Source organism: Quercus robur, chromosome 12, assembly GCF_932294415.1.
Source record: "Quercus robur chromosome 12, dhQueRobu3.1, whole genome shotgun sequence".
NCBI classification, from domain to species: domain Eukaryota; kingdom Viridiplantae; phylum Streptophyta; class Magnoliopsida; order Fagales; family Fagaceae; genus Quercus; species Quercus robur.
Window position 1 is genome coordinate 9,872,409 of NC_065545.1, and position 25,629 is coordinate 9,898,037.

General features: G+C 36.4%; 1 protein-coding gene across 11 annotated transcripts in view; it reads right to left on the reverse strand.

The window, feature by feature from the left end:
• LOC126710519 (disease resistance protein RUN1-like) overlaps nucleotides 1-25,629 on the reverse strand; it is a 105,753-nt gene that overhangs the window by 30,946 nt on the left and 49,178 nt on the right. The window contains exons 3-9 of one of the 11 annotated variants that reach the window (XM_050411008.1): nucleotides 21,620-21,801; nucleotides 21,146-21,418; nucleotides 20,409-21,059; nucleotides 19,402-20,303; nucleotides 19,234-19,264; nucleotides 18,255-18,353; nucleotides 16,760-16,904 (exon numbers count right to left, since the gene is read on the reverse strand). In XM_050411008.1, the coding sequence (XP_050266965.1) occupies nucleotides 19,506-20,303; nucleotides 20,409-21,059; nucleotides 21,146-21,418; nucleotides 21,620-21,801 (1,904 nt within the window). In that variant the 3' untranslated portion in view covers nucleotides 16,760-16,904; nucleotides 18,255-18,353; nucleotides 19,234-19,264; nucleotides 19,402-19,505. Of the gene's footprint in view, nucleotides 1-15,104; nucleotides 15,227-16,320; nucleotides 16,471-16,759; nucleotides 16,905-18,254; nucleotides 18,354-19,210; nucleotides 19,265-19,401; nucleotides 20,304-20,408; nucleotides 21,060-21,145; nucleotides 21,419-21,619; nucleotides 21,802-25,629 lie in introns of all 11 variants that reach the window. The other 10 variants (XM_050411007.1, XM_050411022.1, XM_050411015.1 and 7 more) reach the window with 10 other exon arrangements.

The following is a 25,629-nucleotide window of genomic DNA, read 5'->3' on the forward strand; positions in this document are numbered from 1 at the left end:
AAGATAATAAAATACTCAAGGATAAATATAAAAAATAAAATAAAAGAAAACCCAATTTTCTTTTTTCTCATAGAATTTTTAAAAGAAAATGAAATTACATTCATAAAGTTCCCATCACATTCAATAACAAATTTTACAACAAATTATTGAGCATGTAAAGATTTAAATAATCCACTTGGTTTGTAGCTGTCTGCTGTCTTCAATAAATGCTCCATGCATCCACAGCTCCACCTTTTTTTGCCCAACAATGCCTGCCTTGCTAGAGAGCTATAGTAATTCATCGGATTGTCAAAGACGTGATTTTAATGAATTGGCAGTTTTTAAAAAAAATTGCAATTTTTTATTCCTGTAGGACCATGATTTCAGGGCAACTCAAGTGAAACATGACAATGAACTAAATTGTCACATAATATTGCTTTAACAACTATGTTGTGACTTGTGACTTTTTTCTCTATTTTTTTTAAAGTAGAATAGATCTATTAAAAAATGAGAACACTTCATGTTCATGATGATGAACACAAACAGTTCAAAAAATTACAAAGCAAAAGCTAAGGAAATTGTGAAACTCAAAAACAGAGGTACATCTATGTTGTGACTTGTGAGTACAACATTCATTAAACAGTCCTGTTATGTACATGGATAACAAGCAACTTACATCCATTTAGAGACATCTTACTCTGCTGCTTCCAACTTCATCTTCCTGTTAACATAATCCAGGTATCCCTGCCCAAAATGCCAGCATATGAGACAGCTCTGAATTCAGAATAACTGCTCTGAAAATACCTTCAAACTAACTGTTCAAATATTGCATTACTATTCTCAGATTTAGTCTATTTAAGACTTCAAAAGATCTTTAAATTTTCAGAATGTTGAAAGTTCTATAGGCAAGATACCCCCAAATAATAATAATAATAATAATAATAATAATAATAATAATAATAATAATTACTATGGCCTGCTTTCTTACTGCCAGCGTTATTCCGTCTTTTTTACTTTCAGTAATCAAACTTAGTACATTTTAGTCACCTCTTGCCTATATTACGATTTATAAATTTTTTAATATGTAAATCTCTAATCCTACCAGGGTAAATCTTGAATGTATTACAATTTAAATAGACATTAATATCTAGATCTCTAATCATACCAGTTTGTTGTTTGATAGCACATGGATGAGTACATTGTGCTTAATATAACAATTGGAGTCCATTGCATTTTACATTGATGAATTCCGTGTTAAATATGCAAAGCACAGTGAACCATTTGAATTTTTGATGGAATGTATAGAAGAATGAATATTACCTGGAGTATTCCCACAGCAGCAAACTTGTCAATTATCGTCTTTGACTGGACTGGATGTAAATTCAAAGGCTTTAACAGTAATTCCACATTCTGCAAAATAGTAACACGAACTCTTAAGACTCTTTGACATTTAGTAATAAGAACACAGATAACCAGATGTAAATTGAGATTGAGATGTGAAAGCTCAAGCTGTAAAATTGAAGAGCTTCATGACACAGATGAAGCAACTACAATTCCAACAGTAAAACCAGTGTCGTCTAAGAAGAATAATGAAAACGCTTGTCGTTTATGTTATGTAAGTTAGTCTTGGATTAGTGCTTATACGTGTGCACGTGTGAAGGTTAGTTACAGGGTTGTTAGAGTAAGTCTTAGTCTAGGAAATATTTACTTAGATATTTCCTATGCTTTCTCAGTGATATATATATTGTAGTTGACGAACACTATTGTAATCAAGAATTCATTTTATCAATCTCAGTATTCTTTTCAATACCAGAAACTCTCTCTTCCTCTCTGTTTTCTCTGGGTTTTCCTCTGTGTTTTTACATGGTATCAGAGCTTGAATCCACAACAATGGCTTCCGCAAATGCAACTTCTTCGTCTCCTAATTCAAATTCAACACCTGCTATGGCTAGTACAGCTTTACCTGTTAATACTTCACTGCTTTTGCTATCCAATATGTCTTCGATGATGACTGTAAAGCTCGATTATGGCAACTACATCGTTTGGAAGCATCAAATTGAGGTAATTCTTGAAACTTACTCAATGATTGATGTAATCAATGACTCTGTTATAGCTCCTGATCGTTTTCTCAAAGATTCTTCTGGTAATTTCACTACTGAGATTAACCCTAATTTCATTTCCTGGAAAAACCGTGAGCAAGCTATGTTTACTTTTATCAATTCAACTCTGTCTCCTTCAATTCTTGCTCTTACTGTTGGGCAAAAATCTGCCAAAGGAGTTTGGAAAGTATTGGAAAAGAGATTTGCTTCAATTTCAAGGTCTCATGTGATGAGTCTTCGAAATGAATTGAATGCAATCAAGAAAGGTTCTGATTCAATTGATAGTTATTTTCAAAAGATCAAGCAGACTCGTGATAAGCTAGCTGTTGTTTCAGTGTTTCTTGATGATGAAGAGCTTCTTCATATAGCTCTTGATGGATTGCCATCTGAATATGATTCTTTCAGTTCTGCAATTAGGACTCGTAGTGATGTTTTGTCTATTGAAGAACTTAACACTTTGCTCAATTCTGAAGAGAGAGTGATTAAGAAGAGATCTAAAGCTTTTGCTGTTGATCCTAATTCAGTGGCCATGGCAATGAATTTTCAGCCACAGAATCAGGGTTTCCCTCGAGGAAGAGGTGGTAGAAACAATAATCAGAGAGGCAGAGGTGGTCGTGGATATAATCCAAATGGTGGTCACAATTATGGTGGATATGGTAATTCAGGATATAATCCTAATTCAGGTTATAATCCCAATTCTGGAGGATATGGCAATTCAGGTTACAGTCCTCATTCAGGTCCACAGTATAATCAATCTAAGTCTCAAGGAGGACAAAATCAATCCAATAGGCCAATTTGCCAGATTTGTGGTAAAAATGGTCATATAGCAGTTGATTGCTATCACAGGATGGACTTTGCATATCAGGGAAAACATGCTCCTGCCAAGTTAGCCTCAATGGTAGCTAACTCTTCACAAGTGCAGTCCTGTAATGGTTGGCTTACTGATACTGGATGCTCAGATCATGTTACTCCCAATCTATCTCAGTTGTCATTGCATCAGCAACCAATTCAGGGCAATGAGACAGTTACTGTAGGCAATGGACAAGAGCTTCCTGTCACTCATGTGGGTCATGGTGAGCTTCAAACTTCTACTCATAATTTTAGGCTTAATAATATACTTAGAGTTCCTGATCTTGCATCCAATCTCTTGTCTGTTCATAAGTTGTGTCTTCAAAATAATGCATTTTGTTATTTTGATGCTGAGAAGTTCTCAATTCAGGATTTGCCTTCGGGGAGGATCCTCTACAAAGGGTTGAGTAAGGATGGAGTCTATCCCATTCCCACTGCTTCTCCACTTTCATCCTCTGCTGCTTTCAACTCTAAGTCCAGTGTGTCTGTTTTTACTTCTATCAAATCTGATCTAATCTTGCTTTGGCATCATAGACTTGGACATCCAAGTTCTAGAATTTTATATTCTGCCTTGCAAAATGTAATAAAGAATGTGTCTTTGTCTCAGATTAATACACTTTGCTCTTCCTGTACATTTTGTATAAGTGCTAAAATGCACAAGTCATCTTTGAATAAGACTTCCATTGTGTCTAATTCTATCTTGGATATTGTTCATAGTGATGTTTGGGGTCCTGCCCCTCTCACATCTATTCTTGGTTTCAACTACTATGTGATTTTTGTTGATGATTATACAAGATTTACATGGTTATTTCTGTTGAAACATAAGCATGAAGTTCTTTCTGTATTCAAACATTTTAAAGCTCTTGTTGAAACTCAATATTCTACCAAGATTAAGGTCCTTAGGACAGATAATGGTACTGAGTATACCAACACTGCTTTTCAAGCATTTTGTTCTTCCACTGGCATTCTTCATCAAACCTCTTGTCCCCATACTCCACAGCAAAATGGTGTTTCTGAGAGAAAACATAGGCATATAGTTGAAACCGGTCTTTCTCTCCTCTACAAATCAAATCTTCCCTATAACTACTGGTCTTATGCTTTTTCCACTGCTGTGTATCTTATCAATAGGCTGCCTTCTTCTGTTTTGAACTTCAAGTCTCCTTGGCAGTCCATTTATTCCAAACCACCTCCTCTTCATGCTCTTAAATCATTTGGTTGTGCTTGCTATCCATATCTAACCCCTTATAATAGGAATAAACTTCAACCCAAGTCCAAAGAGTGCATCTTTCTTGGATATCCTCCATTATCCAAGGGTTATATCTGCCTTGATCCTTCTTCAAATAGAATTTATATTGCTTGTTTTGTGTTATTCAATGAATCTCTTTTTCCTTTCACTCATAATTCTGCCTACACTAATCCTAATATTCCTTTCACATCTGATTTCTCTCATTGGTTTCCTTCCTCATCTCCTTCTATTGCTGAACCTACTGATGTTTCCTCTTCTTGTGCATCTTCTTTTCCTTTGGACCTTACTGCTTCTCTACTACCCTCTGCTCTAGCTTCATCATTGCCTATACCTGTTGTTCCCTCACCTGATTCCTCACCATCTATACCTGCTGCCTCTCTACCTAATTCCTCCCCACCTATACCTGATTCATCTTCTATTCCTTCTGCCTCTTCTTTACCTGTCACTCATAATAATCATCCTATGGTTACAAGATCTAAACATGGTATATATAAGCCTAAAGCTTTGCAAGTTTCCCATGACTACACTGTGACAGAACCACCATCTTTTGCCATTGCTGCTAAACATCCTCAGTGGGTTGCAGCCATGGATTCTGAATTTAACTCTCTTCAGCAGCAAAAGACTTGGTCTTTGGTTCCTAGGCCAGCTACTAAAAACATTGTTACTTGTAAATGGGTGTACAAATTGAAAAGGAACAGTGATGGGTCCATTGCTAGGTACAAAGCTAGGTTGGTTGCTCGGGGCTATCTTCAACAGTTTGGGTTGGACTATGAGGATACTTTTAGTCCTGTTGTGAAGCCTACCACTGTCAGGTTGCTTTTGGCTTTGGCTGTGAATCAGAATTGGGAACTAAGGCAACTTGATGTGAGTAATGCCTTCCTACATGGCTTTTTAAAGGAGGAAGTGTATATGGCTCAACCTCAAGGGTATGTTGATTCTAAGTTCCCTAAGCATGTTTGCCTTCTCCATAAGGCTCTCTATGGTCTTAAGCAAGCCCCTAGGGCCTGGTTCGAGAGGTTTACATCTCACTTATTTCACATTGGGTTTTCTGCTTCAAGTGCTGATGGTAATCTCTTCATTTACAAGCATGGTTGTCATTTGGTCTTCCTTTTATTGTATGTTGATGACATTGTTCTTACTGGCAATGATTCTACTTTTACTACTTCTCTCATTCATCAATTGGGTTCTGAATTTGCTCTCAAGCATCTCGGCCCTCTTCATTACTTTCTTGGCCTTCAAATTGACTATACATCCAATGGTTTATTTGTGCATCAGACAAAGTATGCCTCAGATTTGTTGGCAAAGTTTGCTATGACTGATTGCAAACCTTGCAAGACTCCTTGCTCCCCAAATCAGCACCTTCTTCCTTATGACAGTTCTCTTCTTGCTGATCCTACTCCATACAGAAGTCTTGTTGGTGCCCTTCAGTACCTCACTTTCACACGGCCTGACCTGTCCTTTGCAGTCCAGCAAGCTTGCCAATTTATGAGTCTTCCTACTCAGAATCATCTTCAAGCGGCTAAGCGTATTTTGAGGTACATTCAAGGGACTTTACACTATGGTCTTGCTTTTACCCCTGGCCCTATCTCTTTATCTGCTTATAGTGATGCAGATTGGGCAGGGGATCCTGTGGATCGTCGGTCCATTACTGGAATTGTTGTCTTTTTTGGAAATTGTCCTATTACTTGGTCTGCCAAGAAACAAGCTACTGTCTCTCGATCTTCCACTGAGGCTGAGTATAGAGCTTTGGCCTCTTCCGCTGCTGAACTTTGTTGGATTCGTATGCTTCTTCGAGATTTGGGTGTCTTTCTTCCTCGGCCTCCCTTATTGTGGTGTGATAATGTTAGTGCATTGGCTATTGCTTCGAATCCTGTGTTTCATGCTCGGACCAAGCACATCGAGGTTGATTACCATTTTGTGCGTGAAAGGGTTCTTAAGCATGATCTTTTGGTGAAGTATATTTCTTCTCATGACCAGCTTGCTGACATTTTTACTAAGGGCCTGCCTTCTCCACGGTTTCACTGGCTTACATCCAAACTCATGTGGAACTTCCCCTTTCGTTTGAGGGGGGATGAAAGCTCAAGCTGTAAAATTGAAGAGCTTCATGACACAGATGAAGCAACTACAATTCCAACAGTAAAACCAGTGTCGTCTAAGAAGAGTAAATGAAAACGCTTGTCGTTTATGTTATGTAAGTTAGTCTTGGATTAGTGCTTATACGTGTGCACGTGTGAAGGTTAGTTACAGGGTTGTTAGAGTAAGTCTTAGTCTAGGAAATATTTACTTAGATATTTCCTATGCTTTCTCAGTGATATATATATTGTAGTTGACGAACACTATTGTAATCAAGAATTCATTTTATCAATCTCAGTATTCTTTTCAATACCAGAAACTCTCTCTTCCTCTCTGTTTTCTTTGGGTTTTCCTCTGTGTTTTTACATGCATAAATCATTATAATTTGCCAAATCTAGCTTTTGCAGTTCATCCAACATTTCCTGGGCAAAGGCCAGGTTTCCAGTAGCTAAGCTACCCAAACAATGAAATTGATATTTTCAACATTCTGGAAAGGAAAATCACAGAACTCATATAGTAATCATAATATTATCTTTGACTGGGGTTCTATTGGTGTCGGCGAAGATGGGCTACGCCTGGAGTCGTCGGAAACCAATCCGAAAATAGGAAGAGAATGGTTTCAATGTTTCGGACGAAGTGGTCAAAGTGGGTAGAGAGTCTACAGACCCAATTATACTAATTTATGATAAGTAGTAAATGGGTTTCTTTTGATTTTTTTTTTTTTTTTTTTGATTTTTTGATTTTAACTAGATTTAGCGCAAAAATAGTTTATTTTTAGCCAACTCTACTCTACTCCTCTCCACTCCCCTTCCTTCCCCCCTCTATCCAAAAGTATGTGGCAAATGCATTTCTTTTCTTTTCATTTTTTTAGACTATATGATTTTCCCCCCTCATTTATAAGGTTTAGAGGTATTATGGTAATTTTAAAGCTCTTAAAAGTATTTTTGTCATTTTGAATGTTTTGCGGTATTTTTTTCGTTTTAAATATTTGAGATATATATATTTTTTTATGTAAATATTTTACCTATATATATATAAGGGTGTAGCCAAGAAATTTTACTTAAGGGGCCGAATAGTAGTATTAATACATTAACCATAGTTCATATTAAATACAAAACTATTAACTTTGATATATTATCATATTCTTAAATATTAATGAACAAGCAAAATTATATAATTTATCATAGACAAATACAAAAAAAAAAAAAAAAATCCAATAAAAGAACATTTCTCATCAAAATTATGCCCAACGATCTTTCATGGAATAAAGATAGCAATACAAAAAAGTGAACAACAAAATCTTAAATACCCATATGCATATCAACACACACACACACACAGTGGCAAAAGATAGAAACAAAAAAATATTAATGGTAAAAGAATAATGATGAGAGAGAGAGAGAGAGAGAGAGAGAGAGAGAGAGAGAGGCAAATGCACCTGCATATTCACTTCTTCAAAGAGTCAAGAAGATGACGTTGTACCTGGACAAAAAATGGATTAATAGTTTCGGTTGAGATAAGAGTTTATGTGTTGAGAAGAAAGAAAACGAGGGCATTGGGCTGGCACTAACTACAGTTCCAATGAAGCACTGTAGGTACCTAAAGATGAAAAGAAAAATTGAAATTATGTTGGGAAATGGGTTGTCAATGAAGCTGGAGTGTGGATTATTATTCATTGGATTAATTATAAATTTTTTGGACAATTGAAAAGATCAATCGTTAGTCATTATCCTTTGGACTAACCATAAATCTTAGAAACAATTGGGGTGGACCAGTAATAAAGTTTTGGACAATTGAGGAGGCCAGCTAGAATTCCATTAGACTAACTAGAAATCTTAGAAATAATTTTGGGGGGGGGGGGGGGGACACACACACACACATATATATATATATATATATAGGAGTGGCAAAATCTGACACGACCCACGAACCCGACACGACTAACCCGTTTATAAACAGGTCATGGGTCGAGGCTAAATGGGTTCGGGTCATATTTGGGTCGACACGGCTGACCTGTTTAATAAATGGGTCGTGTTCGGGTTCACACATGTGAACCCGTCTGACCTGTTTAACCCATTTAAATAATAAAGGCATTAAATTTTGTTATTATTGCTTAATTTTTTTTTTTTGTAATTATATGTTTATTACTATATTTATGGCTGTAATTGTATTTTAATTTTAGATATATAAAAATTGATAATAGATTATTTAGGTCATATATGACCTATTAATCAAACAGGTTATTAAACAGGTTATTTGTATTAACTTTTATATGACTTATTAATTAAACAGGTTAAACGTGTCGGGTTGGGTCAACCTGTTTAATAAACGGGTCGGGTTAGGGTTGAGGATTCTTGACACGTTTACTAAACAGATCGGGTTCGGGTCAACCCATATAGCAGAGTACTTATGGCTCGACACGACACGACACGAACCCGACCCGCGAACACGAATTGACACCCTTATATATATATATAGACACACACACATACACATTCATACACAATTAGATAAATAGACTGGATTTTACCTTAAATAATTGGATTGGGGTGAGTTGGGTTTGAACCATACCTATTTTGTTAAATGAATAACAATAAGTAAAAGATATTTAAGCATCGAACCCATTCATAACCTAAACTTATTGTTAGGGCTTTCACAACATTTTGTATTCCTGCCATTTTAATTTTTATTTGCTATATATTGTTGACATTGAGTAAAATGTAAAAATTCATTTAGAAGGAATTAATGAAATCGTATGTGTTCACAAAATATATAAAATTTAATAAAATTATCAAATGCTCATGATAAGGGGTTTAAACTTTTCACAGTCTTAGCTTAGAGCCTTGTAGCTTAGTGGAGTTGATTGGTTCTCTTTATAATGAGAATCATAGTTCAAATTCTCCTCACCCACTTGTAACAATTAAATTATTTTTTAAACAAGTAAAATCTTGTGGATGAGACACTATTAATGTACACTCAATGTTCTACACATTTCTCACCATAAACATGATTCTCATTTGCGGGATCTACATTTATGTAAGAGGAAAGTGAATAATTTTGTCTAGCAAAACATTAAAGAAATTATGTTCTTTTAAAAGTTTTCATTACAAGACATTCATCTTTTAATTTCAACAAAAGTACAAGGAGAAGTAATAATGAATTCTCCTGAAATCATTAATTACTAGCCTGCTTGGGATTACTTATTTTTATTGGTTTATTTTGTTAAAAAAAAATAAATTCAATATAAGTACAATTGTACTTAGAGCATTCTCATCAGGTGTGCCAAATGCCAAATATTTGGCATTTGACACACCAAACACCAAAAAATCCTTCTCATGAGGTGTTCTATATCCTATAAATTTTAGCACACGTAAACAGTACCGTTCTATTTTTAGAACGGTACGGACAGATGTTCCATAAAAAAAAAAAATTTTTTTATTCTATTTCTCTCTCTTCATTTATGACTCTTTCTTCTCTCTCTTTCTTTTTCTTCTTTCTTTCTCCGCCTAATTCATCTTCTCAGTTGACCTTTTTCCTTCTTTTTTTCTTCTTCTTTCTTTCTCCAGAACCTCCACCTCTCCCTTTTTCTTGCTTTTTTTTTTCCCCTTTTTTCTTTTCTGTCACTTTCTCCGCGCCTTCTCTATCTTTTTTTTTTTTTTTTTTTCCCCTGTCACTCTCCTTCTCTGTCTTTTTTTTTTCTCTGCCTAGGCCGTTGCCATTGAGATCGGCCGTCACTGTGGAGTTCGGCCTCGCCGTGGAGTGCCGATGAGGCCATCGCCATGGAGATCTCTGATTCTGATCTCCCTCTTTATTTTTTCCCTTCGGTTGTGGATTCCATGTGATTGTGATTATGGGTGAGTTGGTTCTTTTTCAAGCTCTTTTTTTTGGGATAGTTTTGTGTTGATTTTGGAGATTTTTTTAAAAGTAGTATTGGGTGGCGGTGGCGGCTGGTGGATTTTTGTTGGTGGTGGTGGGTTTTACCTGTGGGTGGTGGTGGTGGGCTGTGCTTGGGTATGGTGGTGGCGGGTTGTGCTGTGTATCAGTGTATGGTGGGGTTTTGTTGAGGTTTTTGGATTTGAAATTTGTTGGAGGACCGGTGATTGTGGTTGTAGCAGTGGTTGTTGTGGCGGTGGTTGTAGCGGTGGTTCTTGGTTCTTGGTTGGTGGTGACTGGCGGGACTGTGTTTTTGTATATTATTGGGTTTTGAGAAAATATATTATTTTAATGTGTAGTAAAAATTATTTTAATGTATAGAATTGAAGTATAGAACATCTGATAAATGGTATGTTGTAAAATAATGTGCTAAAATGATAAAGTGGGTTTTTGGTGTGTTAAAATGGTATTTTTTTTTAGAGAGCTGATGGGAATGCTCTTAAACAGGTCGAACTTTTAAAAGTAATATATATAAGCTGACAATAAAAATAAACGAGATTTTAAACTTGTTCAAACTCAAGTTACGAACGACACATTCACACCTCTTAATGTCAAACGCAAAGAAGCGTACATGTGATGTAATAAGCTTTTTCATTTTATGGGACAATTTGGGCCTTCCATCCTTCATTGGAAGATCAAAAAAGCAAGTGTTTGCTATTCTAAAAGAAAGAATTGGGAAGAAGCTTGATGGCTGGAAGGGCAAGCTTTTATCTATGGGTGGGAAAGAAATCCTCATCAAAGCGGTAGCACAAGCAATCCCTACATACACCATGGGCTGCTTCCTCCTTCCCCAAAGCTTATGTGATGAGTTTGAGAGCATGATGAGGAACTTCTGGTGGGGCCAAAGGCAGCATGAAACTAAAATGTGTTGGGTTAGTTGGAGAACAATGTGTAAACAGAAAGCTTGTGGTGGCATGGGCTTCAGAAATTTGCAAGCTTTCAACAAAGCAATGCTAGCTAAGCAACTTTGGCGAATCCTCCAAAATCCTCACTCTCTTGTAGCAAGAGTTCTTAAATCTAGATACTTCCCTACTGGAGATGTTCTAAATGCAAAACTTGGTAACTCCCCATCATACTCTTGGAGAAGCATCCACAGTAGTCTTGAAGTTATTAGAAGGGGAACCCGGTGGAGAGTGGGAAACGGGAAGCTAATCCATATTTGGGATGACAAATGGCTGCCAACCCCATCTACCTATAAGGTTATCTCCCCTCCAAATAACACCCCCCAGTTCCCAATGGTCTCCTCTCTCATTGATCCAATGACAAAGTGGTGGAGAGTGGACTTAATAAGGGCTACCTTCCTTCCCTTTGAAGCAGACACAATCCTTAAAATACCCTTAAGCCATGACCTCCCTGAAGATAAAATTATTTGGTTGGGAAATAGCCGTGGAGTCTTCACTGTTAAAAGTGCCTACCACATAGCCCATAATCTGATGGGATCTAAGATGGGTGAGGAATGCTCCAATGGTGATCCTTGTAAGCCGATTTGGAGGAAGCTTTGGCATCTTAATCTCCCAGCCAAAATCAAAATCTTCGCTTGGAGAGCATGTGTCAATGGCCTCCCTACAATGGAGGCAATCTATAACAGGGGGATATCTCAAACTAAAATCTGCCCAATGTGTGGAAATGAAGCTGAAAGTTTGGACCATGCTCTCATTGACTGTATGTTCTCATCTACAGTTTGGAGTCTTTGGTCTGAGAATCCTTTGAGTATTCATGGTATTAAAAAGTCCTTCCTTGACTCTATAATTTATATACTCTCTCATGCAACACTCCAAGATTTAGAACTTTTCTTTGCTACTGCTTGGGCTATCTGGTTCAACAGAAACAGGTTGGTTCATGAAGGCTGTGGGCTGCCTCCTATGCAGGTGTGGCATTTAGCTAAAAACAGTGTTGATGATTTTGTTTGTTCAGCCACATGGGATTTTAACCAAGCTAGAGTCTCCCCTTCCAGCTGGAGTCCTCCTCCCCCTGGAGTTCATAAAATCAATGTTGATGGGGCATCTTCAGAATTGGATAGCTCCTCAAGTGTTAGTGTTGTCATTAGAGATAGTTTGGGTCAAGTTGTGGCTGCCCTTTGTAAGCCTCTTCCTGCTTGTTTCCCTGCTGAGCTTACGGAGATCATGGCTTTAGAACAAGGTGTGCTTTTGGCTCAAGAGCTTCAGCTCCCTCGGGTTATTGTTGAATCAGATTCTTCAAATGTCATTCAAGCAATTCAAGAAAAAGCCACAGGTAGCAGCTCGGGGCACATAATCCAGAGAATACTTCAAACTTGTGAGTCCTTTGAATCTTGCTTTTTTAAGCATTTAAGCAGAAACTTTAACACAGTGGCTCATGAATTAGCCCAGCATGCTAGGAGGTCCGGTTCTCAGCACCTTTGGAAAGGAGTTATGCCTCCTGTTGTAGCTGCTTCTCTTCAATCTGATATGATGTAATGTTTAGCCTTTGCATTGCTATGCAGGCTGCTTTGTATGACTTTTATTTGGTTTAATTCCAAATATTTCTCCATTTCAAAAAAAGAAGGTTGTTAGAGTCTTTTTTGGGCCCATACATGTGTCATGTTTTAATGCATCAATGATTAAGTTTTGAGTTCTTTCAGGGAGTTGAGATCAGAACTCTTGTCAATGGGACATTTGTTGGGCATTACCATTGTATTTCATAATGTAATTAGTAGGTGAAATAGAATAGTAAATGATGTGAAATAGGTTTGTTAATGTGTAATAGGCTGTAGGCCTTAGGTCCACAATTTTTACTTGTATAGTACATATATTTGTATTTTACAATACTTATACTGCACACTCTACCTTTTATATAAAGATACTTATGTATATTTTTTTACTTGTGAAATACAATACTATTCATTTAGTATTTCTAATAAGATTTTTTTTTCTTATAGAAATAAGTAAGCAAGGAATAAATATACGAAAGTAGAATACAACAAATGTTATAAAAAAAAAGTAGAATACAACAAAAATAATATTCATAATAAAAGAGAGTTAAATGATAATTTATAAGACTTGTAGTTTGTTTGAATAACTTTTGCATTTGAGACCATATTAGGCATTGAATAGAGGAATCAATGAGAAGAAAGTTAGCAATGAAGCATTCAACAGCATGACAACAAAGAGATTGCAATCCTGAGATGTTAAAGAGACACGAAAAAGAACATGGGGGGTAGCTTTCAGCAAGGCTAGATAAATGTAATCAGCAAGACAAGAATAGTATATTCAGCAAGATCAAAGTAATACATTCTGCAAGGCTGAAATAATGAATTTAGCACAGATAAAAATGTTATTTCCATATTCATTTGGACATGAATTTTGTGTTCAACAACAAAAATTCCATGTTCAGTACGGGGGTGAAATCCTGCAATAAGACAAAGTTACTAGCCTCAAAATTGAAAATCAAAGCAAAAGGGAAGATGGGTTAGTAAGGAAAGAATAGAACTTTAAAACTGTGCATGTCAAGGATCATATGAGAGAATGGTTTTTGAAGTTGGTTGGTGGAAGAAGTGATAGGGAAAGATGTATTTGAGGAGACACAAGGGTGAAATACGCCTTCTGATTTTTCTCTCTATTGCTCACTCCTAGAACAGGAAGAGCATAGAACAGGAAGCTCAATTTAATTTCAAATTGTGGGCCTGCTCAAAATTTTCACATGCAATGAGCACGTGTTTATAAGACTAAGTTTTCTCATTATTTCTCAAGGAGCTGAAAACAGATAATTGAGGAGAAACCATAAAAATCAATTGAATAAATTAAATGATTGATAACCATCTACTTCCAGTTTTATTGTTGTACATTATAAAAAGGAGAAAGAATATCAAGCTCGGCACGTTTTTTTGCTGCTCTTCTGAAGGGCTTCCTATTTCGCCACCATAAGCGTTCAATCCCACTGCTAAAACTATTACTATGATATGTAATTGAAAGCATCTTTTGCGTTGGACTAGGCTCAGCTTCTCTCAATTTCTTTGTATGTTTAGGAGGTGTTTTAGGCTCTACAAACTTGACACTAATTGATCTGTCAAGGCAATAAAGGGACAAAAGTTACTAAAGATGAAAAGATACATATATTGAAACAGATATTATGGCCCAAACAGATGACAGAAGTAAGAAATATATAATTTCTTCTCACTCTCAAGTTTTATGAAAAAATTTACATATAATTTATCACCAACAGAACAAAAGTCAATCTGGCAAGATTTTATCACTCCCAGCACTTTCCTCCCAATAATAATCACTTAAAGAGAGATTTTCATTTTATCATATGTTCTTTAAATGCTCGTTTGGAAGAGATTATTCCATAAACCATCATCAAACATGCGTTTTCAGCTCTGTATTTTGTGCGTACCAACTAAATTACATTCCCAAACCCAAAATAAGGCCTCAAGCAAACAGCAAAATACAATATATATGCAATTACAATTTACATGGAAGGAATTTTATCTCAACTTCAAGCTTACCTATCAAGATTGACTGAAGGTGTTGCAGACAAGTCTTGTTGTTGAGGCTTACAAGCAGGACAGATGTAGACCTTTGGTGGGGAAACTAAGTTAATGCAATCAAAATGGTACCAATCATCACATTGATCACAGGCAATCATTGCTCTCTGATCATATGGCTTTCGACAAATACAATGAAGCATATTTCGTTCTCGTAGTAACTGCACCAACCAAACACTAGCTGATCAATGAAATGCCGAGGAAAATATTTTTCTTTTTTTCAAGTTAAGCAAAGATAAGTAGTTTTGCTGGGGGGGGGGGGGGGGGTGGGTGGGGGATGATCTCTGTACCTTAAGAAGGCAAATTTTCACCTTCCATGATAAGTTCAAAAACTTTATCTTAGCTGAGATCTCCAGAATCAGTTGCAACCTGTACATAAAACAAAAGAGCTAATGAGAGAGTGAGTATGAGAAATTTATAGAACCTTCCTGGCACGTTCTGCCCACTGCAAGCCAATACACTTCACTTCTGTAAGTCTTTGCCTATAGTGATCTTCAGGTGGAATGCTCATAGATGATGATTTTGTTCATCATCCATGTCACAGTACTGCAAAATTGCTTGTCAAGAAATAAAGTTTTAAATCAAGTTCTGTCAAACAAATACAAATTTTAAAGAGAGATTTTCTACATCCCAGAAAGCATCTTCTCTGTCCAGCTCACTTTTGAGGAAGGTTATTTAATGCACTGACACTTTAGGTCATTTTTGTTCTTTCAAAGACGTTCACATCAATTAGTGCTGTGACCTTCTTTACAAGGAGTAGTTAATATTGAACTCTCGAATTATGACAAGGGCCTATGTAGAACAGATGAAATTGGATAGTAAAGCACACCATGTTGAAGTGTGCCAATAATAAAAATGCAGTCCTTCGACGAAGAAGTATTTGTAACCATATTTCAGTCTTACAGGAACATTGTCTTCAACAAATTCTTCTTAACAAAATGAAAACCCAGATATCCTAAGAAATACCACAGCAACCCAATGATATCTTATAGTAATACTTGAGCATCTATAATAGATGGATTGCTAAACAATTACTTAAGAGATATATAAGAACTAAGAGTGAAAGAAAGATTTTCCTGGATTGACTGCCCATACCAACCACCTCTAGTTTCTTACTATATCTCCGTCACCTAATAAGGAGTTGTAACTAGTCATCACAACTTACCCAAAAAGAGGGAAGATAGTCCTCACAAACCCAAATCAATCATTATTCTCCAGCCCTAGCTAAGCCTCCTACTCAACTTTCAATATGTTTTTGTTTATGTTTCCTTCCCTAAAACAAGAATTTTTGGTCTCTTCATAGAATTAGAGACACAAGGCAGAAGCCAGTTGACATGCAACACATCATGAATTTTGTAGGGGTAACATTGGCATTAAACCATATTAGGTTCTTGTGGAAACGGTTTTCTGTTTCTTTTTTTATTCCCTCTTTATTTGGTAATTCTCAAGAACTGACAAATATCAATTTTAATAATCAATGGACACTCTTGGAAGATGCTATCCCCATGTGAACTATCCCACTTTTATAACTAATAAAAGTGAAAAAGTGCTAGAGAATTCAAAAGCAAATAATCCATATTAAGAATGTAGAATAGTCCCAAAAGACAAGTAAACAAGTACTAACGGCCGATAAAACACACCTCTTTCAAATGCTTCTGAATCTGTTGGATCTTGGGCTTTTGTAAACCCCCTAATAATCTATTGACTTTGAATCTCCATGAGTATCTTGCTAATGCCAGCTCAAGGTTGTGATTAGCTTGATGATCATACAGACCTGCCACTTCAATGGCCTGTGCAACAAAACCATTTCCAATAAGGAAGAATGTACAAATGCATGGCAATATAACAGTTAACGCTGAAAGGATAACAATTTTATTAGATTGGAAGCTATTGCATTTTATGCTAACTAACAACATTCATAGCAATAAAAATTTAAAGAAAATTATGCACTAAGGAAATATGTCAAATCCAGCAGAGAGAGATCAATCTAGGTTCTCAATAAAAAGAGTAGAATACAACAACCAAATGCTTCTACAGCATAATATATCAACAGTATATAATGCCAGCCTTGGCATGTACCTTAACAGCAGTAATTAATTTTTCAGAGACCACACTGAGATCTTTATCAAGATAAGCTAAAGAAAAATTGACTATTTTTGTCAAGAAAGTTCTGCATGCCATAGCTTGATCCACAAGTTGTTCCAATATAACTCTTTCCTCAATCCTGTAGAGCAGTTATCAATAAAACAAAACATTCACATGCAGGAATTTGATAACCCATCAAATAATCTTCAATAAAAACCCAATCAAAAGCATGTGCCAATTTCATTGGAGAACCATTCTTTTTTACAACTGTCAAATATCCATAGTAGTTACGAAAGTGCAATTGGATAAGCATGAGGTAAAACAATCCACGAGCCTAACAAGTGAGGCAAAAACCAAAAGTACATAACATAAGGAAACCAAAATCCAAACATAAAGTGGACCAGGCAAGCCATCCTTGGTTAATATATGAATCAATTGAAGAGGAAGAGAAGACACCCAGTTTACAGGGCACATCGTCAAGCTCGGTTTTGGTTGCAAACCAACCTGCTCAGTTTTAGGAGTACCATGAAATCAAGCTAACTTAGAAGTCTATTAGTGAAAATTCATATTTCATATGTAGTAGCAGCAATTCCACTGCTGAAAAGGTTATTATTGTTATTAAATAGGCTGGTAACAAACTACTAGACATCAGTGTTTGTCTTAAAATTTCACAACCCAAGGTCTCAGCCATCCCACTTCTCTGATTGATCAGCCACACTACATACTTCTCTAACCTTAGCTGCTGGCCCTGAATCAGTTTGAATAGAAAAGCATCTCCATCCATATCCCAGATCAGTTCTTGCTATTCCTACTACTGCCACCTTAGTTTTGGAATCATACAATCCGGCACAGTTAAATCGTCTATGAATAATGAGAACAAACTAAGATTTTTGAATGGCTTGAATTTTTAAAAAATGTACAAAATGATTTCTTTCACCACCACATTTCTTTTAACTTTGATATGTAGTCTTCAGGGAATGCATTCAAACTACAAATGTTGGAGCCGAATCTTCACAAGTTTTCTTGGTCTCAACATCCTGTTTTCTTCCAATCAATCTTTGTTTCTCTAAGTTGTGAAGAGTGTTATGGCCATGTATTTTGTGGCTTGAGAACTTAAGTGACATATAGTGCCAACCTGAATCACAGCTAAAGTTCATCACAAAAACCTGGCTATAGCTAAATTGGAACTTTTGCATTGGATTACAGAAGGTATTCTTCTTTTTCTCATCAAATATGGTGTTTATACAGAAAGTTGTATTTAGGCAAGTTCTTAAATGGACAAATGTCTATGGATATTATTTACTTGAGGACAAGCATAACAAGAGACAGTTCTTTAAGTACTTGAAAGGTTTGTCATTTCCTCCAACTTGAAGGAGACATTGGGTCTCATCCTAAATCGATCCACTGGAGAGCTATTTGTAATGCAGATTAAGCCGAGTCTCGGTCTATGTGACCTCATTAATGTGCAAAAAAGGAGCTTCAAGTTTACCTTAGTGTAGAGGGCCGATCAAAGGAATTTTTTTTAAGGTTCCACAAAAAATTTGCTAGACTGCCCATGAAGCTTGAGATGCTTACAGCTCATAACCTTCTGTAGAATTTAGAAGTGGGTTAACCTATTAAATGCTTATTTTCATTTTCTGACTATCCTTTCTACTTGCCTAAGACTGACTTGAAATTGGAGCTTTCCTGTTAATGCTTGTCTTGTAATCTAATGGCAAAAAGTGTGACTCATAACTACTTTGAAGATTTAGTTTGAGCTTTAAAGAATTGGCTATAAAATGCGGATAGAGGATCCTAAAGGATAGAAAGATAATTTTAGACTCGAAAACTTAAGGAATAAAAGAGTTATAACAGACGCTACAGTTGCTATCCCAACAATAATGAAGTCATGGCCCTGCCATCCTCACTATATCAAATGTTCCTAATTAATAGAGAAAGAACAAAAATATCAAAGACCTGTGGTTTTAGATTATATTTTTGAAAATTAGCTTTTCAACCAATTAAATACGAACTATATTCTTCCAAAGATACAACCAAAGGCATTAAAATGCACAGCCATTTTAATTTTTGGTTAGCATCTTAAATGACTAGCTAACCTAGAAAACTATTATATAGACCATTTAGGTGTGATGCTGTAATGCAAATCATTTACAATTTATCTCAAACAATCTTGTACACAGCCAAACAAATTCGAAGTACCTTCTAAAATTCAAAATGATACACATTTTCTACAAAAGTTAGGATTCTATGCAATTGATGTACATAATTTTTTTAATTAAGAAACCAATCAAGTCCAAACGAAAAAATAAAACTAGGAAACAACTGCAAGATTTTTCCTCACCACGGTAAGGTCACATGCTAAACTGAGCAGAAATTATGCATCTCAATTTGACAAATCAGATCAAAAAACACAAAATCATACAAATGAAAACATGACTAACTCACATCCAAGGAAATCTGGGGCTTACCAGTGACTTTAACCGCAACCATCCCAGTCAACTGCATTAACCGAAAAAAGATCAATTAAACAAAAATGAAAATAATTATCTTACAAATAATATTTTTTTAAATCTGATACCCATCGCCATTGGGTAAAAGACGCAAATGAAACAATGGTAATAAAAAGGGAAACATACCTTGGCAGCAAATGCAAAAGAAATGACAGAGGAGAAACAGTTTCAATGTAATTTTTTGATTGAGGCATATTCATTCAGAGCTCATCAAAATGTCCTTGGTTTCATCAAAAATCTTTGGGGCAACAAAAGCCAAAAAATAGCCTAAAAAGCATGGTGGTTGGGCCAACTAGCCAACTCATGCAGGACCTAGATGTGTCATGAGGAGACTGATATTCTTCTTCTTCTGCTTCCAAATCATCAGATCCATAAAATGGCAACTCGCTCCAGTAATCCACATCATCATCATGTCCAGCAGTTAGAAGGGGCAAGTTAGGTATACCAGATTCTTGAGGAGGACAGATGCACTCTACGTGGACCCCCCACCTTGTGGCTTTTAGTGTCTTAATACATCCACGCTGGCTAATAGAATATGTAACCTTAACACGATTCTGGTCGGTTGGATTTGATTCATTCAATTTCTGCTGCAGATACCTTTGACGTGGAGAATATAATAGCAGAAGATTATAAGCATTTTGAATTACAGGCACAGGCAACCATTCATCTTTTATACAACCATTGATGGAAATGTTAGTGTAAACAAAGCAATTATATGAATACTCATCGAGTCCAAAAGCAATATAGAGAGCCAATTTTGGAAATTTGCGACCAACCCAGAACGATATGGAATTATTTTCAACACTTTGATGATTGAACCATGGAATCTCAGTTCCCGATACCCACAGCATACGATATTCAGGAATATAATTGGAGAACTGTGAGATGTCCCCATCTTCAGATTCGGATTCAGATTGAGCACCCTCAGTTTCAGATGGGAAGTAGTCGGTGAACTGTGGATCCATTAATTCATTGCTTCTTGCACTACCACATACTCCATTCCGTAAAATCCCCACAATTTCTATTACCTGCATTGCAATTACAAAATTCAACATTTTTCATTTAGCAAATCTCGTAAAGCATTTAGAAAAAGTAAGAAAATTTGTTTCTTTATAACTTAACGAAAGAGAGACCTGATTCAATACCCCACTTGGTGATTCGTTATCCAACAACGGGCAATTTCTTGCATAAACCCAACTTATCGATAGTGGAAGTCCTTGAATTTCACGAAGGTGCTTGCAATTGTCAATTAAAAGTTCTTTTAATCTAGGAAATCTGCTAATGCTTTCGGGGATGGTAATAATATTGGTACAACCTAGATCTATCACTTCCAATGTGGGGAAGTAATCAGGCTTCATCAAAAGATCTAATTCAATTTGCAGGCGTGTCATGTTCAGAAACCCATAACCGGAGGAGCTATCAAAAGAATTGCATGTCGGTCTCAATTTGGCAGTAGGAGTAAACAACAACTCCCGAAGCTGTTGCAATTTATAAATGCAATCTGGAAGATCCCGAAGGCTTTGGCAATCATAAAGGGTTAATCTCTCAAGATCTTCAAGAGATGTCAACATGAGGTTGTTTGGAATATTTTGAAGTTTTTTGCAATAATCAAGATTCCACGTTTTAAGCTTATGAAGAAATTCACCGTTCTCGTGAATCTTAACTAAATTTTCACAATAAGAAAGGTCCAATATCTCCAAGTTTGGGGTGCATAATTCAGGTAATTTGGTTATAAATTTACAACCACTGAGATTGAGATGTTTCATATTTTCTAACTGGAACTCCTGTAGAAAAATAAATAAATAACTTCAACAAACTTTAGAATAAAAATTTAATAAAATCTTAATTAAAAAAATATTAGTAATTGTACCTGCTTGCATAACTTTTCCAACCCAATGCGACTATATGGCATATCGAGCCCAACAAGTTGTCGAGGACAATATTTGGATGGCAAGCGAAAAGGATATTTACGCCAATAAAGAATCTTTATCCCGTTGGGAAGATATTGAATTGCTTCACAAATATTTATGTTATCGACAAGAAGTATCTTGAGATTTCCCATCTTTTTGAAAACATTGGGGTGTAGTTGCACATTTAGTAGCTCAGGTGAATGCAACATTATACCTCGAATTTCGTCCGTCCCCTAATTGGATAAAGAGTCAAGTAAACCATAATTCACAATAGAATTTACCAAAAACAAAAAGTATAATAATTTTGAAATTTCAGCAAAATTGAGACTAATAAAATTCATATTTTATGCAACGTTAAAAAGAAAAAATATAAAACTTTTACCTATTGAATTTTTTTTATTTTTTTGAGAAAATAGAAGAAAAAGAACTTATACCTTATTTCCAAGTAGTACTTCAAGACCATCTTCATGATGCCATAACCTGCTACGTTTTTCAAGAATACGTGATTCTTGTCGAACAACTTCTCTACCCATTTGTTGTATCAGGTCATGCATTAACAGTATACCATGATCCACAATAATGAGACACTTATCAACAAGTCTTTGAATACCATAACCTGGATGTGAATCTCTAGCATTTAGTATATTTACAACATAATCCTTCTTCCATCCCTTGAAGAAACATGCAATATCAAGAAAAATATCTTGTACTATTACCTCTAGTCCATCATAACTTACTCTAAGTACTTTTTGAATGTCTTCATTGGGAATTTTCATATACTTATCTAATGTAATTTCCCATTCCTGTTTAGTTCTTTCACACAAATCACAAGCTATTATTATAAGAGCTATTGGAAGGCCTTGGGCATATCGTATAACTTGGTTTGTAAGTTCTGAATAATCTTTATCGGGTTTCTTTCCAAGGAAGGCATGCTTTTCAAAGAGTTGAAGGGCTTCATGGTTCTCTAATTTCTTGGCCTCATAAGTTGTACAAACTTTTCCAAGAGTAGCTAAAAATTGTGGATTTGTTGTTGTTGTTATAATGACTCTACTTCCTGAAACAAACCAATTACAATCTCCAAGCAAATTTTTTATTCTTCCCAATGTATCCACATCATCAAGAATTAAAAGAACCTTTTTAAAACGAAGTCCCTTTTTTATCAAATTGATTCCTTCGGATATGCTGTGAATTTTCAAATTTTCATCCCCTAAAATCTCTTTAAGAAGTTGACCTTGTAGTTTGATAATGCCATCCTTTGTCTCCGAAGTTTCTCTAACATTCTCTAAAAAACTGCTTCTATCAAAATGATTAGCAATTCTGTTATAAACTGCTTTTGCAATTGTAGTCTTACCTATTCCAGAAAGGCCATGAATCACTACCATGCGAAATTCATTTAACTCAATACTTAAAAGCAATTCTACTGCCTTGGCACGAGGTTTTACTCCAACAAGGCGTTCGCCAACAGATACTGGCGTGCATTTTAATATAGTTCTTGGTATATCTTCAACAATTTTTTGGATAAATTCAGATTCAGTGACGCTGCAAACCATAAAGTGAAAGAAACATTTAATGAGTTGGACTAGTTACAAATATTAATATGAAATGAACTAAATTCAAGATGCCTAGTTCTGTGTCTTACTACTTACACTTTAAGATATTATTAATTAAATTAAATGACATATAATTCAAATATTTGAGTAGTATCTTTAAATTTTGTACATTCTTTTTTTCTTAGAAATTAATTATAGACATTTTAGCAAGTAACTGAGTTGGACTAGTTGCAAATTTTAATATGAAATGAAACTAAATTCAAGATGCTTAGTTCTGTGACTTACTACTTACACTTAATATATTATTAATTAAAGTAAATGATATCTAATCAAATATTTTAGCAGTATCATTAAATTGGGTAGTACATCATGAAATTTTGCAAAAAATAAAGGATATGGTTGTAGAAATAGTAACATGTTTCTGCTTGTTCTATACTTGATTATGATCAGACTCTACCAAATCAAACCTCGACCCAATGTATTTTTACTCTCTATTAGATAATTTATAATTTAATTTTTTTATTGACCTATATTATATTGTATACTAATGTTATATTAGATTTTCGATATTGTACATAAAAGAACTAATGACATTACTCGTCATGACTTGCACATTTCAAATATAAATATTTTCAGTGACAAGTTGACTATTAACATTATGTGTTTTTTTTCCCCATAAGTTCATGTAGGGACTGGGTTTGAACACTTCTTCTATTAGATGAATGGACTCGATCCAACTAGAAATACAATAAATTTATAGAGAATGTATTTAAGAACTGGGCCTTAGTGAGGGTTACAACACCTGGACAAGGTTATGAGTGGATCAAATGGCAAGGACATTGACTGAAGTGTGAAATTCTGTCCTCAGCTCTCATCCGAGGAGCTTATTGTTCTTATTATTTCTTCAGTGCTTTGTTACAAAGGTTCCAAAGATCATACAAATTACTCCCGTGTTTTCTCCTTTTTCCTGTTTTTCTTCCCCCCTCCCCCCCTTTTACTGGAGGATTTCTCACATTATATACCCCCTTTCGTTTGATCTTGGCCCTCCATCTGTTGATCATGCAGGTCACCACTTGAGTGCTTGTCCCATCAGCCACCTTCCCAGACCTTCTGTGCATTGCAGCAACCAAGACAACACTATTCAGGGGTCATTTCCTTATTAATGCGACCAGAACGTTAGTTGTGGGCATTTAATGCGAAGATGACAGTTTCTCCTTGAATTGCTCCTCCATCATGCTCCCCTGGATGTCCTACTGTACTTGTCCTTTTTCTTGGGATGCTCTGGGAGGCTGCCTTCGATGGCATGCCGTTCTTCCCTTCTAGGATCTTGGTTGGCCGAGGACAGGGTTGTCCTCGGCGATGTTTCTTGGAAATTTGGGCTTTCTTCGTTCGTCCTCGGGCATTTCTTCCTCCTCGGCGTGGGTCTTAGGCTTAGTATAAGATAGGCCGGGGTTGCCAAATTCTTTGATCCTACAATAGCCCCTCAAAATCCTGCTGTCTGGCTCTTCGGACAAAGAGGAGGATTTTGATGTCCTCGGGCCTTTATCATGGCTTGTCAAGTCTTGTCCTCCATCAGTGCCTGAGCCTTTTCACTTATCTAAGGCGCGTTCTTGGTGCTTCAGTAAACGGAGTGCGTCCTCATTAAATTCTGGCGGCTCTGTGCTCTCCACGTTCAACAGTGTGATGGTAATCTAACGATGGGGATTTTTTCAACTTTATGGGCGGGTAAAACCTGCACGGTTATTTTTAATTGGAGGCATAAATACCCATTTGAATCGATTTGCCTCCTTAATTTTACACTCAAGAGTTCTTGCACACATATCCTGAGTTTGATCAAATCTCCAGCCAAACTCACGTCTCTTTTCAGCATAAAAAGCCTGTCCGAGGAGCTTTTCCTTATTTCTGTAATTTTTCTTCTCCCTCTAACTCACATTTTCTCTCTTCTAAGTTTTTTTTCCTCTTATTCCTCTCTTTCTTTTGTCCTTCCCTGAGTCTTTTAGCCGTTCTAGGGATGGGTAAGTTAAAAAAGTTAGTTGAGTCCGAAGGGGCAATGGAAAAATTCGTCGTCGATTATAAAATACCCCATGATGTAGGTTTGAGGTACTGTGAAGAAGGGGAGTGGCATTTTAGGAGGTAAGAGGTTGAAGTAGTGATTCCCATAATCGCCTTCATAGAAGGTGATATGAGAATCCCTATGAGGCCGATGATGAGGGATTACCTTAGGCATTTCCAATTAGCTCCCACCCAGTGCGTCGCCAACGAGTTTAGGATCCTGGGTTGTGTGGACACCTTAAACGAGAAAATGGGGTTGAGGTTAACCCATCATGACGTAAACTGGTGCTACAACCTCCAACACCTAAATGGTAAATCCTATTATATGAAGATGAGGGATGATAAGGTTCGGCTTATTCAGTGCCTCCTCAAGACCAGCAAGGGGTTAAATAAGGACTTTCTCATTGTGTCTAGGGAGCGGCACGATGGCCTTCATTGTCCAATAGAGAAGGGGGAACTAGGTGGGTATTCAGAGTAGGAGAGGGTTAATCTTTTGTGCTATCATAGTTTGCATTGTTCGGTTGCTAATATGAATATGCTTTCTTTTTGTAGATCCACACGCCTTTGAACGACACTTTCACTTGGTCAACCGAGAGGATTTGGAAACCATTCTTAAGGCGGAGGTCTTTGTAAACGAAGCTGACAACCAAGTCAGAGCCGCTCACAAGATCCTCGGGTACGATCCCATCCAGAAATCTTTCTCGGCTCCGAACTACGTGATCAGAGCTAAAGATCCTCAACTTCACAGAATCATTGTAGTAGAACACGGGTTCTTGCTTCCCGAAGGATCTCCTGTCCCAGAAGGCATTCCATTGGTAGGCCCGTCTTCATCCCATCAAGCT